This window comes from Ictidomys tridecemlineatus, chromosome 12 (assembly GCF_052094955.1).
Source record: "Ictidomys tridecemlineatus isolate mIctTri1 chromosome 12, mIctTri1.hap1, whole genome shotgun sequence".
NCBI lineage: Eukaryota > Metazoa > Chordata > Mammalia > Rodentia > Sciuridae > Ictidomys > Ictidomys tridecemlineatus.
In genome coordinates this window covers 61882705-61895925 of record NC_135488.1, presented here as the reverse complement: position 1 = coordinate 61895925, position 13221 = coordinate 61882705, and the positions used below count along the sequence as shown (strand labels likewise).

The window sequence follows — 13221 nt, the reverse complement described above, 5'->3', positions numbered from 1 at the left end:
GTAGGAAGGGATGGACCATTCCCTACAGGTCAGAGTGAGAGGGGTCAGGTCCAGTAGTCACCTAAGGCACCCTTATCCTTACAGAAACATTTGATCAGTGTCTTAGGATGTTAGTTTTGTACTAAACATCCTTCCTTCTTAGTGGAAGAAGCCCTGCTTCTTTTGGAATCTAATAACCTGTCATTGTTTATCAGCATTTTGTATAATTTTCCAGAATCCTGCTTCTTCATGTTGGGTTAGAAGGACACCTGTCCTTATGTGGACATAGACTGGGACACATACTGCCTACCACAAGAGGACATTACAATGAACTGGGGCCATTCTTTCATCGAGATAGACCCCACACAACTTAGCTTTCCCTGAAACTAACAAGACTGGAGGCAAAGGAGTTATGTATGTCAGAAGGGCAGAGATTTTGGCTGCCATCCTCCAGTCTGGATTATAAAGACAGCACTCAACTCCACTACACAGGTGACTGATACACTCCCCCAAATCATTAAAGTACAAGGACAATCACAGAGTGCAATTTGCTTTCTCAGCTCCACACTTTCCTGCACACCTCTGCATCCACTCACTCACACATCCAGGGCCTTTCCTTGCTATAACCCCACTCCTGACCAGTTTAGGCCATCGGCAGCTGAAACCAAACCCTTTTAATGCTGGGATGAATTGGGCTTTTTCTTTCCCTCTCAAGTTCATTTGTCCAGAGGAAATCAGTGCCAAGACTTCACCTGGACTCAGAACAATGTTGGTTTTTGAAGCAATTCATTTTAACATCACCAAGAAGCATCCCACTCACCTCCCCCACCTTTCCCTAAGTGTATCACTTTGGTTCCCCACCACCACCAGACACTTTAATCTTCCTTATTCCCCCTGGAGCAGACTCCTCATTTTTACATCCTTTTATCTCTCTCTGGAAGACAACCTCCCCTGACCATCTGTACCTCCACCTCCTTGATTTAAATCTCTCTTCCTTTAGTCAGGACTAATGGCCCTGGAACTGACCCCACCTTGAACCGCTCAGGGGACCAGTGCCCCTCCTCCATCTCCCTCTTTTTTAAAATCACAGATCCAGCCACTTGAATGGATAAGATGACTGAAGGTTAGTGATTTTGACTCTCCCCAGGCCATAGGCTCAATCATAGGCAATCCTGTTCCACAGAAAACCCCAGTCATAAAATTGGCCTTCGTATGTCTCCAAGTCCAAGGACTTGGAGAAAGTAAGGTCAGGCAGATTCCACCAGCAGAGGGACCAAACATTTACCTGGAGAGTTTTAGCAATAGCATCTTTATGATGTGCCTGTACTTCACATACATAGATGCTTCCTAAGATGGGAGAGCTCAACTGAATTGTCCAGATAATTGTCTTAAGAGCAAAACTGCTGGTCAAATTGAGTCAAACTGGTAACCATCTCTGAAGAAATTAATTGGATCAGTCACTCTCAACAGCAAACTGTGTCAAAACATTCCGTTTAGGGCTCTGTGTTGGTGGGTCAGGGAGACTGTTATATACCACTGTGTGAGACTCCATGGGTGATGTTTTCAAAGCTTGTTTCCAGGCTGTAACAATGTGCAACTAAGACTGGAGATTGTGTGAGGGGTTCACTGAAGACTGGGTCTATGAGTGGAAGCCTCTTTTGGCTTTTGTACTTTCTGATCACTGCCCTAGCCTCATCCAGTCCCCCTGAGTGTAGGAACTTGGTCCAACATCTGCCAAGGGACAGTCATACTCAAAAATCCTATTCAATAAATTAGGGGGGGGGAGGTAGTAGGAAATCTGGAGCATATATTTTTACCCATGCCTATGCAGAAACCAATATATCTATATCTATATCTATATTAGATGACATCCAGATATTTATTTACATGTTTCTTGAGCATAGGACTATTTAGGGATGAAGCAGTGCCTTTTCCCACTAGGGAATAATTAGAGTCTCTTGTGAGGACAAGGTTTAATCCTTGAGGTTGGGCCTCCAGACAGTCTAAGGTTTGTGGAGAGAGGGGTGGGGAGGGGGAAGAAGGAGCCCAACTTCAATTTAGATCTCCAGGTGCTTCCAGCAGGATGACCTAGCCTCTGGCTATTTTTACTTTTTCCAAGATAGAGCCTGCTCCTATCCGTTCGGCAGGAGTTTCCAACAGGCTAGTAGCCTGAGCATGTAGCTGCCAGATTAGTTGAAGCAAGTATGAGAGGAAAGTCCTTGGGTACTTTCTAGTTTGGGGTGGGCTGGCCTACAGCCTGACTGTTCCCCTTATCACCTTCGGTACTCTCGGTCTTTTGGGAGGGAGGTGCTTCACGAGCAGTTACTTAAAAGCAAATCACTGGGGTGAGCGGGTGGGGTGAGGGGTGAGGGGGTGGGGGGAGAGGTAGCAAGGCAGTGAAAGGGAAAAGGAGGGCCAAAGGACTTTTGCCATCCCTTGGCCTCTTCGGCTGCTCCACGAAGTGTGGATTTGGGCGGGTCGGCGCCTCTTCAGGCCTGGCGTGGACTCTGGGCCCCAAAGAGTGATCCACTGGGCTGGGATTGCGCGCATCCCTGGCGGGATAACTCTCCAAGTGTGGGGAGGTGTTGGGAAGCGGGGTGGAGTCAAATAGCAAAAGGAAAAGGGGAGAAGTGGATGGGGGTATCAAGGATTGGAGACTGAGCGGAGCGCTCAAGGACGCTCGGGAGAGGGGCTGGAGGCCGAGCGTGGCCCGCTCCCCCGGGCGGCCTGGCGGCCGGGCTGCAGCTTACGGCGCCCCTTCTCTCTGTCTGTACCTGCGTGTGCTGCCTTCGGCTGCCGGGGCCACAGCGAGCGACGTGCCCCAGGATGGGCTGCTTCTGCACGGCCCCTTCGCGCGCAAGCCCAAGCGGATCCGCACGGCCTTCTCGCCCTCGCAGCTGCTGCGGCTGGAGCGCGCCTTCGAGAAGAACCACTACGTGGTGGGCGCCGAGCGGAAGCAGCTGGCCGGCAGCCTCAGCCTCTCCGAGACGCAGGTAATAATTACCCCCGGGCCGCAGCCTGCCCTGCGCCCAGCGCGGCGCCCGGGAGCCCGGGGAGGTGGGGCGGGCGGGGCAGCAGCGGCTGCGAGCCTCCGCCCCAGCCTGGCCCGGAGTTCTCTGCCCCCGGGTTCCAAAAGCCACCCCCGCGGTGCTCCAGCAAAGCCCGTCCTTAGAGCCCTTTCTCTCCGGCTGTGCTTATCCTGCTGAGACCGCAGGACTTTTGTCTAGCACAACGACCCAGCAGGAGGCAGAGTAGACACAAACCGTGTTTGCGAGTAGGCTCCTAATGCCCCTCTGGAGGGCCCAGGTTAGCCCAAGGCAACACACAGCCTCGGGAGCGGCCGCGCGCGCGGGCAGCACCTAGTCTACCCGAGCGAGCCGAGCGGTCTCAGCCCTGGGATTGTTGCAGCCACTCTCCCGCCGCTGCTGCGGGACGCTCACAGTTCCGCGGGATGCTCACAGTTCTGCGGGATGACCTGGCCTTCCCAACAACTGACTGGGCTGCCGTTCCTGAGCAAACCTGGCGAGGCTTCGGCTGCCCACCAGCGTGTGTGGAGCGGGGAAAAATCCAGGTGTTCTCAGGCTACCAGCGTCAGAAGCAGAGGGATTGAGCTAGGAAGCCACCAGCTCCTGCTTGAGGTCCAAGAGTGGCATCGATCCCCACGCAGGCTGACAGCTGGGGCTCAGGGAACAGTGATGGGTGTATGCAGAACCTCCAAGAGGCTAAGGAGGGTGGGAGAGTGGACTGGGTACACAGGAGCTGTTGCCACAGCGAGTGCTGTCAAATGCAGAAGGAAATAAACTCCAGTGGGGTCAGAGGGCTTTGAACTGGGTGATGTTACAATTACCATGAAGTATTTTTTTTTTTGCAATGGATAATTAATTTAAGAAACAAAATTAAAGAAGTAGTTGGGAGTTACAGGAAAGCTGATTTGGGTTCATTGTAGGTACTTTGCCATCAATACTACCTGGAAGCACCTTGGAAACTCCTGTCCACCCAGGGCCTACCTTCTTCTGCCCAGCTGCTGCCCTGGAGGCAGATTTTGGTGCCTGGAAACGCTTTCAGTCTCTGCCATCTCTGAGATTTGTGGATGAGAGGTGGGCTCCCACTGCCCAGCAACTCTCAGCAAACTGGCATTTCACCTTCTGACACCCTTTCCTCCCCACATCCCTCTCCCACACCTCCCATCCCTAGCTCAGGACAGGGAGAAGCCCCACCTTGGTTTTGGGGTCTCCCATTAGCAGATGGGTTAGGAAGGGGGTCTAGAGGGGGAGCCAGAAACCCTAACTGCACCCTCAGCTTTCTGCTGCTGACCTGACCCTCTGGTTCTCCTATTTGGGCATCCATTGCAGCCCTGTCTGATGCCCCACTAATTCATCCTCTGGGCTCCATGGCAGGACCCATTCCTATTCAGACTTGGTAGAGCTGAAGTGTCTGTTCTAATTGTAGGAAAAAAAGCTTTGGAAGCAACGAAGTGAATTTTTAAAATGTTATAAAGAAAATAATAAGTTGATAAAATAACACCTCTTTTCTCTCCTGGCAAACAATGTTTTAAAATTATTGTTTAAAACAAGGTGTCAACTTAAGAATGGTGTTTATAATTAACTTCATTTAAAAAGTAATATTTATTGCATTTTAATTGCAGACATGTAAGAAAACAAAACAGTTTATAATCCCACCACCCACAGATTAGCACTTGTTGAAATAATGTCATTGTTTTTAAACTTTCAATTTTTTAGCTCAGTGAGAGCATTTTTAATTAACTTTCTTTCAAATGAATCTAGCAGCCTGTCAATATTTGTTCCTAACAATGCCAGTTAGTAAACGGACTGATTGTTTCTTTTACTTTAATTATGAGATATTTCAAACATTTAGAACAAACCAGATATAATAGTGAAATAGTTATGGTTTCATTAATGATAAGAACTCATGACTAATCATATTCCCTCTGTAAATGAGCTGTTTTTTGCATGTGATAGAATTATGGGAGGTCTGAGCCTGAGGAATCTCCTTGTGTTTGCCTATCTTTCTAGGTGAGGATCCTGAGATAGAGAGATGGACTGTGCAGAGCCCTACAGTCAGGCAGGTGCAATTTCAAATACCCACCTCCATATTAACTGTGTGACCCTAGACAAATTACTCAATCTCTCTGAGTTCTTGTTTCTTCGCCCAGAAAATAGATGTTCAATGATTAAATATGCCTAATATGAACTCAGATAATATTAATTCCTATTCCCAATCCCTTTTCTTTTCTTCATTTAAAGGAATGTGTCAAGTTAGTGACATAAGATGCAAACCTAGGTGTCTTCTAGGCCAGTGTTCTCCTGCCACATCCAGTCTCTAACATCAGAGTTGTCTTTCTGTTGTCTCCTAACTCATCACTTTGACCTAAGCTGTATAATTGTCTGTCTACCTCTCTGTGTGTACCCTACAGGCTTACCTGTCCTTTTCAGCCATCAGCTATTTGTCAAGCATCAGCTCTGTTCTGTGCATCTCTGTCCATATCTACAACTGTTACTCACAATTCTCTAGTTTGTCCCTCTAGATAGCTATTTTATAACCAGCCATCTAGACTTGTCTGCTTTCATTAAACCCCCTGCCAAATTGGTTAATTTATATTTCCTGTTTTCTATTAATTACATGTTCTTCTTCCTAATAATAACTGCTATTTACCCGATTCTTAGTTATCTCTTTATCATCTAGTTTGTTATATTTTCTGTGTGTCCACCATCCATCTCAAACATCACCTCTACAGAGCAATTAGCAACTGTGGGTATATTCAGATGTCTGCTAATGGCTCTCTGTCATCTTGTTGACTCTGGCTTTGTCTTCTCTTTGGTCCTCAGCTCCTATATCTGTGAGATGGAATGAAATGAATTCCAGGGTTCTCTCCAGCCTGGAGTTTCTGTGGATTATCTATATTCTACTTCTCTGTGTTTCTGTATAATCCCTCCTCTATGTTCTCAGAGACCACAGTATATCCTTTATATGTATATCCCATCCTAATATGTATCAAATCTTGTTGTTATTACTTGTTTAATTATCTCTCATGTGCAAATATCAATCTGTAAATGTTTTATCCATCTCTCTGGGAAATCTTAAAATACATACTCCTGGGCCTCCCCCAGCATAGGCTCTAAAGAAGTCCAGAATTGGGGGAAAAAATTAAGCAGCTCTCTGGATGATTTTGATTAACAATAGACCTGGGCATCTCAGCTATGGGAAGTAGAAGCCAATCCTGTCTTATTTCTCAGGGGAGCCCTGTTTAGTGCCCTGCATGAAGTAACTGCTCAGTAAATATGCATTAAATGAATGGGAAGTTTTAAAGATTTTTTTTTTCATTCCACACAAATATGAACACTAACTTTCTTAGTTATTCCCCTTGCTGTCTGCTGTCACAGCTCCCTCCCTGTCCCTCTCCTATCTCTCCCTTGCATTTTTATAGATGATTTTTGATTTAGATGATGCAAACACCAGTTCATGGATAAAACTTTTGGGAGGGTTAAACAGTTTGGTGTGTGTGGAGCTTTGCACTCACAGAACTTTAGCATGAGGAACCAAGAGGTGAGCAGTCTGTGCTATTTTGTTGGTGTAGGCACACCCTTTAGTCAGAGGTCGGGGATTTGTGCCGGGATGGTCACTGGGTCAACCCAAGAGGTAGAAGAAAGGGCCTTGGGCAAGAGCCAGTTCTCCCTTCTGTCTCTAATTAGCTGCTCCTTACTGCTATGGTGCAGGGCTGGAGCGTGTCCAGGAAGGCACGCATCTAAGCTTCAGTCCCAGTGGCTGGTTGGGCAGGCTCAGGCCTGTGTCACATCAGAGCCTGAGTGTGATAAGTGTGTGTGGTGTATATGAGTAACAGATGTGTGCCCACAATGTGATCGATGCCCAAAGGTCAGGTGGTATAGGTACTCATCACATGCGAGTAGGCAGTCACATGATATCATGCTGCTTGCATGCTGCTGTGTATGTGCTCGTGTATATGTGTGTGTGTGTGTGTGTGTGTGTGTGTGTGTGTGTGTTGCAGGGTACATTAATTTTAGGGGAAATGAATGAGCAGGTTGCTGCCGCTCCTTCTGCTCTGACAGATAACTAGGTGTCTCTTGACCTTGTCTGCCTTTGCCTTTAGCTGAGCTGTGAGGGAGAAGGGTGCGGAAATGTGATCTTGGTTTTAGAGAGTCCTCATTTAGTGGTGGAGGCTAAATGGAAAGTGTGGACACTTACAGGATGTGCACAGGATGAGTGACTGAAGTCCCTTTGAGGCCACAGCTGCGGGCTGAGAGGGTGATCAAGAAAGACCTGAATGGGCAGACGGCTCCCAGGGAGCCTCCAATCTGGAAGGCCTGGAGAGAGGCATAGGATTCTATGTTGGAGGGAAGGATGGGGAAGGGGGCTTAGGTGGGCAGATTAAGAAGGAGAAGGAGCTGTCAGGTCCAGATGTCATCTTGGAGCCAGAGAGCAAGGAGAGAGGTCTTGGGGGGCAGGAGTACGTGGTCATCTATCCCTGACTCTAGAGACGGTTCTTTCCCTACAGACATGGCAAGGTGGCTCTGGGGGTCTCTTTCTGCTCTGGCATGCTCTGCCTTTTGGAGGATGGATGAGGGGAGACACCCAAGTGACGTGAATTTTAGGAAAAGTCAAGAGACCTTTGTTGCTCGCCCTCTGAGTTCTGGGATGACGCATCCCTTCTCTAAGCCTTGGCTCTTCTCCAAGAATCTTTGCATCTCTGATGTTTTAGGAGTCCTGGGTGGTGGGGTGAGATGGGGGAAGGGAGATTGGTGTGATTCTGTGAGGAGCTGGGACAGGAGACATGGAGGCAGGTGAATTTTGCAATGTCTATCTAAGAGAGTGGGGGTGAGGGTCCAGGGTAGGCTGAGAGGAGGAGATAAGAAAGCTTAGGAGGAGTTAGGGCTGAGGTTGGTGGGGAGTTGGAGGTGAGCTGAGGTGTCTGGGGTGGGGATTGAGCTTCACATGGCATTGGCTTGACTCTAGGAGAGGAAACACTGATATGATCAAATGAGAGGAAGTGGATCCCGGGGACACGGCAGAGAGAAGAGCAGGCTGAGGGGTGACTTGATTGATGGTTTTAAGCTGCTATCTATTCTGAGGACTTTCTGTGTGTCTGAGAGTGACAGAATAAGAAGACATGCTTAAATTAAAGCAGAAGAGACAACAAGAGAACATAAGGAGGAACTTCCTATGTCAGAATTACAAGATCTTGATTAGGATATTTGAACTTCTTGAAAGGACAGGTATTCCCCTGAAAATAGGCGGGGACCTGGTACCACGGACCTTCGTATTCGCCACAGGATAAGGTTGGGGGAGCAGAGGAAAAGGAGGGGTCTAGACCTCCCTCTTTCAATACAGGACATTATGCAAAAAATGAAGCTCTGAAACATTGGCTGGGGCTATAATTTGCTTGTTTTCTGTTCATTTGTCTCATCTTTCACGTATTAGTACACATGCTTCATTTCTAATGCATACATGGACCAGTCCCCTATTGAACTGATATGTTCATTTATCCACAGGAATTTCAGCTCCTTGATCCTGTCTGACTCAGGCCTGAGCCTTGTCCCTCTGAAAAAAAAAATGGGTCTCCCTCCCCCCAACTCCCCCCTGGAAGCAGTAAGTCCAGTTTTCCATATGGAAAATTAGGAACCAAATCTCTTATTAAAGTATCCATGAACCTAAACCAATGGGGATCCCATCTCTCCAGCATGCAGCACTTCCCAAACGCCTTTTCTGATTAGACTTGAATCTTTTTTCTATTGATGTTCTATTTTCCAGGTCTGGCCCTGGGACCTCTTGCCTGGAGCCCTGGACGAGGTGGCACCTCACCTCAGTCCAGCTGGATAGCCACACATGGAACAGGTCTTTGGGTGGGGCCAGCTAATAGACTGCTTGGTTCTCCAGATTCCCATAGACTGGTGAGAAGATGGAGATGTGAATGAGTAGAGGAGTAGGCAGCTGGAGGTCTCTGTTACTGAGACAGTGGAAAAGCACCAAGAGGGAGCAGGTCCTGTGTAGGACCATCTGAGTGGCATCCTGAAGGTCAAGTGAGAGTATGCCAGGTCTGGTAACTCAGGCAAAAGTGGAAAGTCTTAGAAGGATCTGGCTTCACTAAGAAACAGAGAGCCACTCGATGAAGGGAGAGATTTGGGAGACCACAGACCCCGCCCCCCCAACCCAGAAACATCACATTGAGCAAGAGAATCGTCATTCTTTATTTTTCCCTCAGTTCAAGGGATTAAACCCAGGGATGCTCAATTGCTGAGCCACATCCCTGGCCTTTTTTTTGTATTTTCATTTGAGACAGGGCCTTGCTAAGTTGCTAAGGCTGACTTTGAACTCGCCATCCTCCTGCCTCAGCCACTGGGATTACAGGTGTGCGCCATCACACCCAGCAATCGTTCTGACTGTCTTTGGAGCTAAGAGAACGAATGTGTTGGTGTTGGGGTGGGAAGGCACGTGCAAAATAGGTGCAGCCTCCTAGGGCCTGCTGCCATGAAGCTGATAGCCACACCATGTGACCTGCTTTCCTTCTAGGCCCTCTGTCCTCTAGAGGTGTCCTCAGATTCACCTGGTTGGATTAGGAAGAGTGTGAAGTACACTCTCATCTCCTATTGTACTCAGTGCCCATTCCCTTCTTTTTTTCTTTCCCTCCAAGTAAAAAATAATTATTGTTACATCAGTAATGCATTCTAGAAAATTCAGAAGTAAAAGGAAGTGAGAAGAGTCAGCCATGGTTCGGGTACATTCCCTTCTAGTCTTTCTCCCCATGTGTAGATTTTGTTTTCCATGGTTGTGACCACACTGTGCCAGTGCTGTGCATCCCGGCTTTGTCACTAGCATTATGAAGTCATCAGCGTCCCCCTGTTATTACAGTCTTTGTAAACAGCATCTGGACACTCAGTCCAAGGCTGTTCTCCAGAACATAGCTGGGCTGCTTAGGGAGAGGGCTGTGTCCTTGTTTCTCAAGACCTGCCTCCTTGACCCCAGGATTTTCATGGAGAAAAAACACCTCCACTTGGTGTGCCAGGCCGCGGCCCCTGGCCTGAAAACATGTCCTCCTGTGCCTGCAGTTAGTGCTACCATCAGCACATCCCTCTTTGGCCAGGGTTGCTGGAAAGGTAGCATGGCCGGGTCTAAGCCACTGGAGGTCAGGGTGATGGTCAGACTCCTTTCTAGAAGGAGATTTAGGAGTGTGTGGGGAGAAAGGTGCAGAAGGGGCCTCTGTCTCTGGTGTTGTCCACCATCACCTGGTAATCACCCTCGGCTAGCCCACTTGGGCTTCTCAGAAATGACACCCCAGCCTTGCATCCAGCCCTGAGTCACACACAGGAGGCAGGGTGAGCTCACCCACCCACTGGCTGGCACAGTCACAGCAGGCTCTGGGGTGGAGGGCAGGGACTGGGCTGGCTGCCAAATGGTGGTGCTGAGAACCAACCAGGGCTTGGGTGGCCCTGTGTCCAAGGATAGGTGGGCATGGAATCCAGAAACCCTGTGTCCAGAGCATCTGCCATCCTCATGTCTACCTGAAGTGAAGCGTGCAGGCCACTGATTTGAACCTGCCCTGGAAATGGAGGAAGAAGCCCCTCACCCTTGCTCCATCCATTGCAGCTATGCACCCCATCTTCTGGGACAGTGACTGGGCACCAGTTGCCCCACCTCCACCCTCATGCTCTAAGACCAAGGGGGCAGGGCAGAGGGTCCAGGGGAACCTGGAAAGAGGAGGTCGTGTGGTGGACCCTGTAGCAGGGAGCTCCATGGAGGGGACAGAGAGGAGCGTCTGGGGAGGGTGTGTGAGGGTGGCATGTCCTGGGCATGAAACCATCCTCAGGATGCTCCCCTCAGCAGTCACTGCTGCTGTCTAAACTGAGGTGCTCACTGCCACTCCATGCACATGACTTACCCAAGCCACCTGCACAGCTGCAGTTGCCAGCATCAGGTGCTTTTATTGATTTATTTTTGGGGGGCACTGGGGCTTGAACCCAGGGGTGCTTCACCACTGAGCTACATCCCCAGACCTTTTTATTTTTTTTATTGTGAGACAGGGTCTTTCTAAATTGCTGAGGCATGCCTCAAACTTGCTATCCTCCTGCCCCAGCCTCCCAAGTTGCTGGAATTACAGGCACACACCACTGTGCCTGGTCCAACTTGCTTTTAGATGTGCTGACATTTCCAGGAAACGCTCCATGCCTTGTGAGCCTGCCCTCTCTGCATCCCCTCCCCAGGGACCTCTGGGTCCTGGGCTCAAGAGTCCAGGAGGTGCCCTGGAGTTGCATTGGTTCCAAAAAACATTCTTCCTGTGGACAAGGGACTTAAGCCCAGAGAGAGAAAGGGGCTTAGCCAAGGTAGGTACCCAGGCTCCTCCTGCCAACTAGGAGGAGGGTTCGAGTTTGGCCCAGCTCTGCAGGGCCAAAGAAAGAAGCTCACAGTCAGGTGGAGTTGGTGGACAAAGGCTTTCTCTACAGTGCACAGGCCAGGATGCTCCCAGGTACCACCTCTCGGGTTGCATATGGGAGGATGTGAAGGGCTGCATCCTGGACCCTCAGTAAACACTGAGGGAGGAGGACGAGGGCGATTGGAGCTAGGATAAAACCAGGAAGGGTTCCTGGGTGGTTTGGAAGCGCGACTTGCCTGCCCCTCTGCAATGGAGATCATTTGTCCAGCTTTGGTTTGAGCCCCGTCTCTCCTCTTGTCGGGGTTCTCACTGCCTGATGCAGTGGGGAGCTCTCTGTGTTCAAATAGGAGTCTACTATGGTCCCCAGGATTTCTCCTGTTTCTGGTACTACCTGTTCCCACAGCAGGACAGGGCCTGTGCTGTGGGAGCGGAAGGTCCAGAGCTGACCCTGCAGGGCAGAGCGTTGCCCTGATGTGGGGCCTCACACATGCCTCCTTCCACCCTTGTCTGTCTAAGGAGGACAAGGGCTCAGTGGTAGATTTCAGACTACCCCAAGGGCCTGGCACTGAGGGGCCAGGGCTCCCCACTGCCTAGCTCCAGCCTGCCCAGCTCCACTTCTAATGTGTGTGGGGGTGGCAATTCCACCAGAGGCTGCAATCAAGGGTCCCCTGATAAAGGAGATGAACAGGACGTGGGGTAGAGCCTCTAGGGGTAGCCCCGTGACCCTAGGAGTGGCCTGGCCATCCCGTGCCCTGCTCTTGGTGTGGACACCATCTCTAGGTTGGGAAGCCTCTTTGTGCAGTGGAGAGCTCAGGGCCAGCCAAGGGAGGGAGTCAGCTTGAACCTGCTGGGACCCACATGGTGACTCGGTGACTGGTTACCTATTCTCACGTTTACCGTTCACTCCACCCCAGGAAACAGCGATCCTTCTCTCTTTTCTCTCGAAGTCGGTAGTGCCAGGTCTGCTGCAGGGCTTTGCCTCTGCTGTGGTTGCAGGGACCAGGATGCTCAGTGGCTCCACACCCCATCCCTTGCCTGTGAGAGGGACCAGAATATGTCCCCCTCACCAGCCCAGAGTCCTCTTCCGGCCCCATCTCACTTGCCCTGGAAGAGCAGTTCTCCAGACCCATCAGGTGACAGCTGGCCCGAGGAGAGGACCCTGGTCTGTGAGCCCTGACCTTACGTTTCTCCAGCTGCCTCCCAGCTCACGTGAGCACTCTGGCCCTGGCTGCTCTGGGGCTGCTGGGTGTTCTCATCTGTGCCTCTCCCTCCTGGCCCAGGTGAAGGTGTGGTTCCAGAACCGGAGGACAAAATACAAACGACAGAAGCTGGAGGAGGAAGGGCCTGAGTCCGAGCAGAAGAAGAAGGGTTCCCACCACATCAACCGGTGGCGCATTGCCACGAAGCAGGCCAACGGGGAGGACATCGATGTCACCTCTAATGACTAAGGGAGCACCTACGAACCCATGAGGGCAGAGTGCTGCTTGCTGCTGGCCAGGCCCCTGGGGGGCCCAAGCTGGACTCTGGCCACTCCCTGGCCAGGCTGCAGGGAGGCCTGGAGTCACGGCCCCACAAGGCTTGGAGTCTGGGGCCATCACAGACAGAGGGACAAGAAATGGGCTGGCTGAAGCCTGGGACTGCTCAGCCTTCTCCTGGGAGAGCCTGCCTGCCTGGTGGGCCGCCTGTCACCGCAGCCCCCGCCGCTCTCCATTTCTCTTATCTCCTTTTTGTTTTGATGTATTTCTGTTTTAATTTATTTTCCAGGCACCTGCTATAGTTCTTAGTGATCCCCTTGTGTCTCCCTTCCCTATGGGAATAATAAAAAAGTCTCTCTCTAATGA

The 13221-nt window shown here is 50.2% G+C and overlaps 1 protein-coding gene across 4 annotated transcripts in view; it reads left to right on the top strand.

Annotated features, from left to right (window-relative positions):
• Positions 1–13221, top strand: part of Emx1 (empty spiracles homeobox 1) — a 17144-nt gene extending 3923 nt beyond the window's left edge. The window contains exons 2-4 of one of the 4 annotated variants that reach the window (XM_078029027.1): positions 2788–2972; positions 5013–5065; positions 12661–12798. In XM_078029027.1, coding sequence (XP_077885153.1) covers positions 2788–2972; positions 5013–5030 — 203 coding nt within the window. In that variant the 3' untranslated portion in view covers positions 5031–5065; positions 12661–12798. Of the gene's footprint in view, positions 1–2787; positions 2973–3925; positions 4077–5012; positions 5066–12660 lie in introns of all 4 variants that reach the window. The other 3 variants (XM_078029026.1, XM_078029025.1, XM_005322153.3) reach the window with 3 other exon arrangements.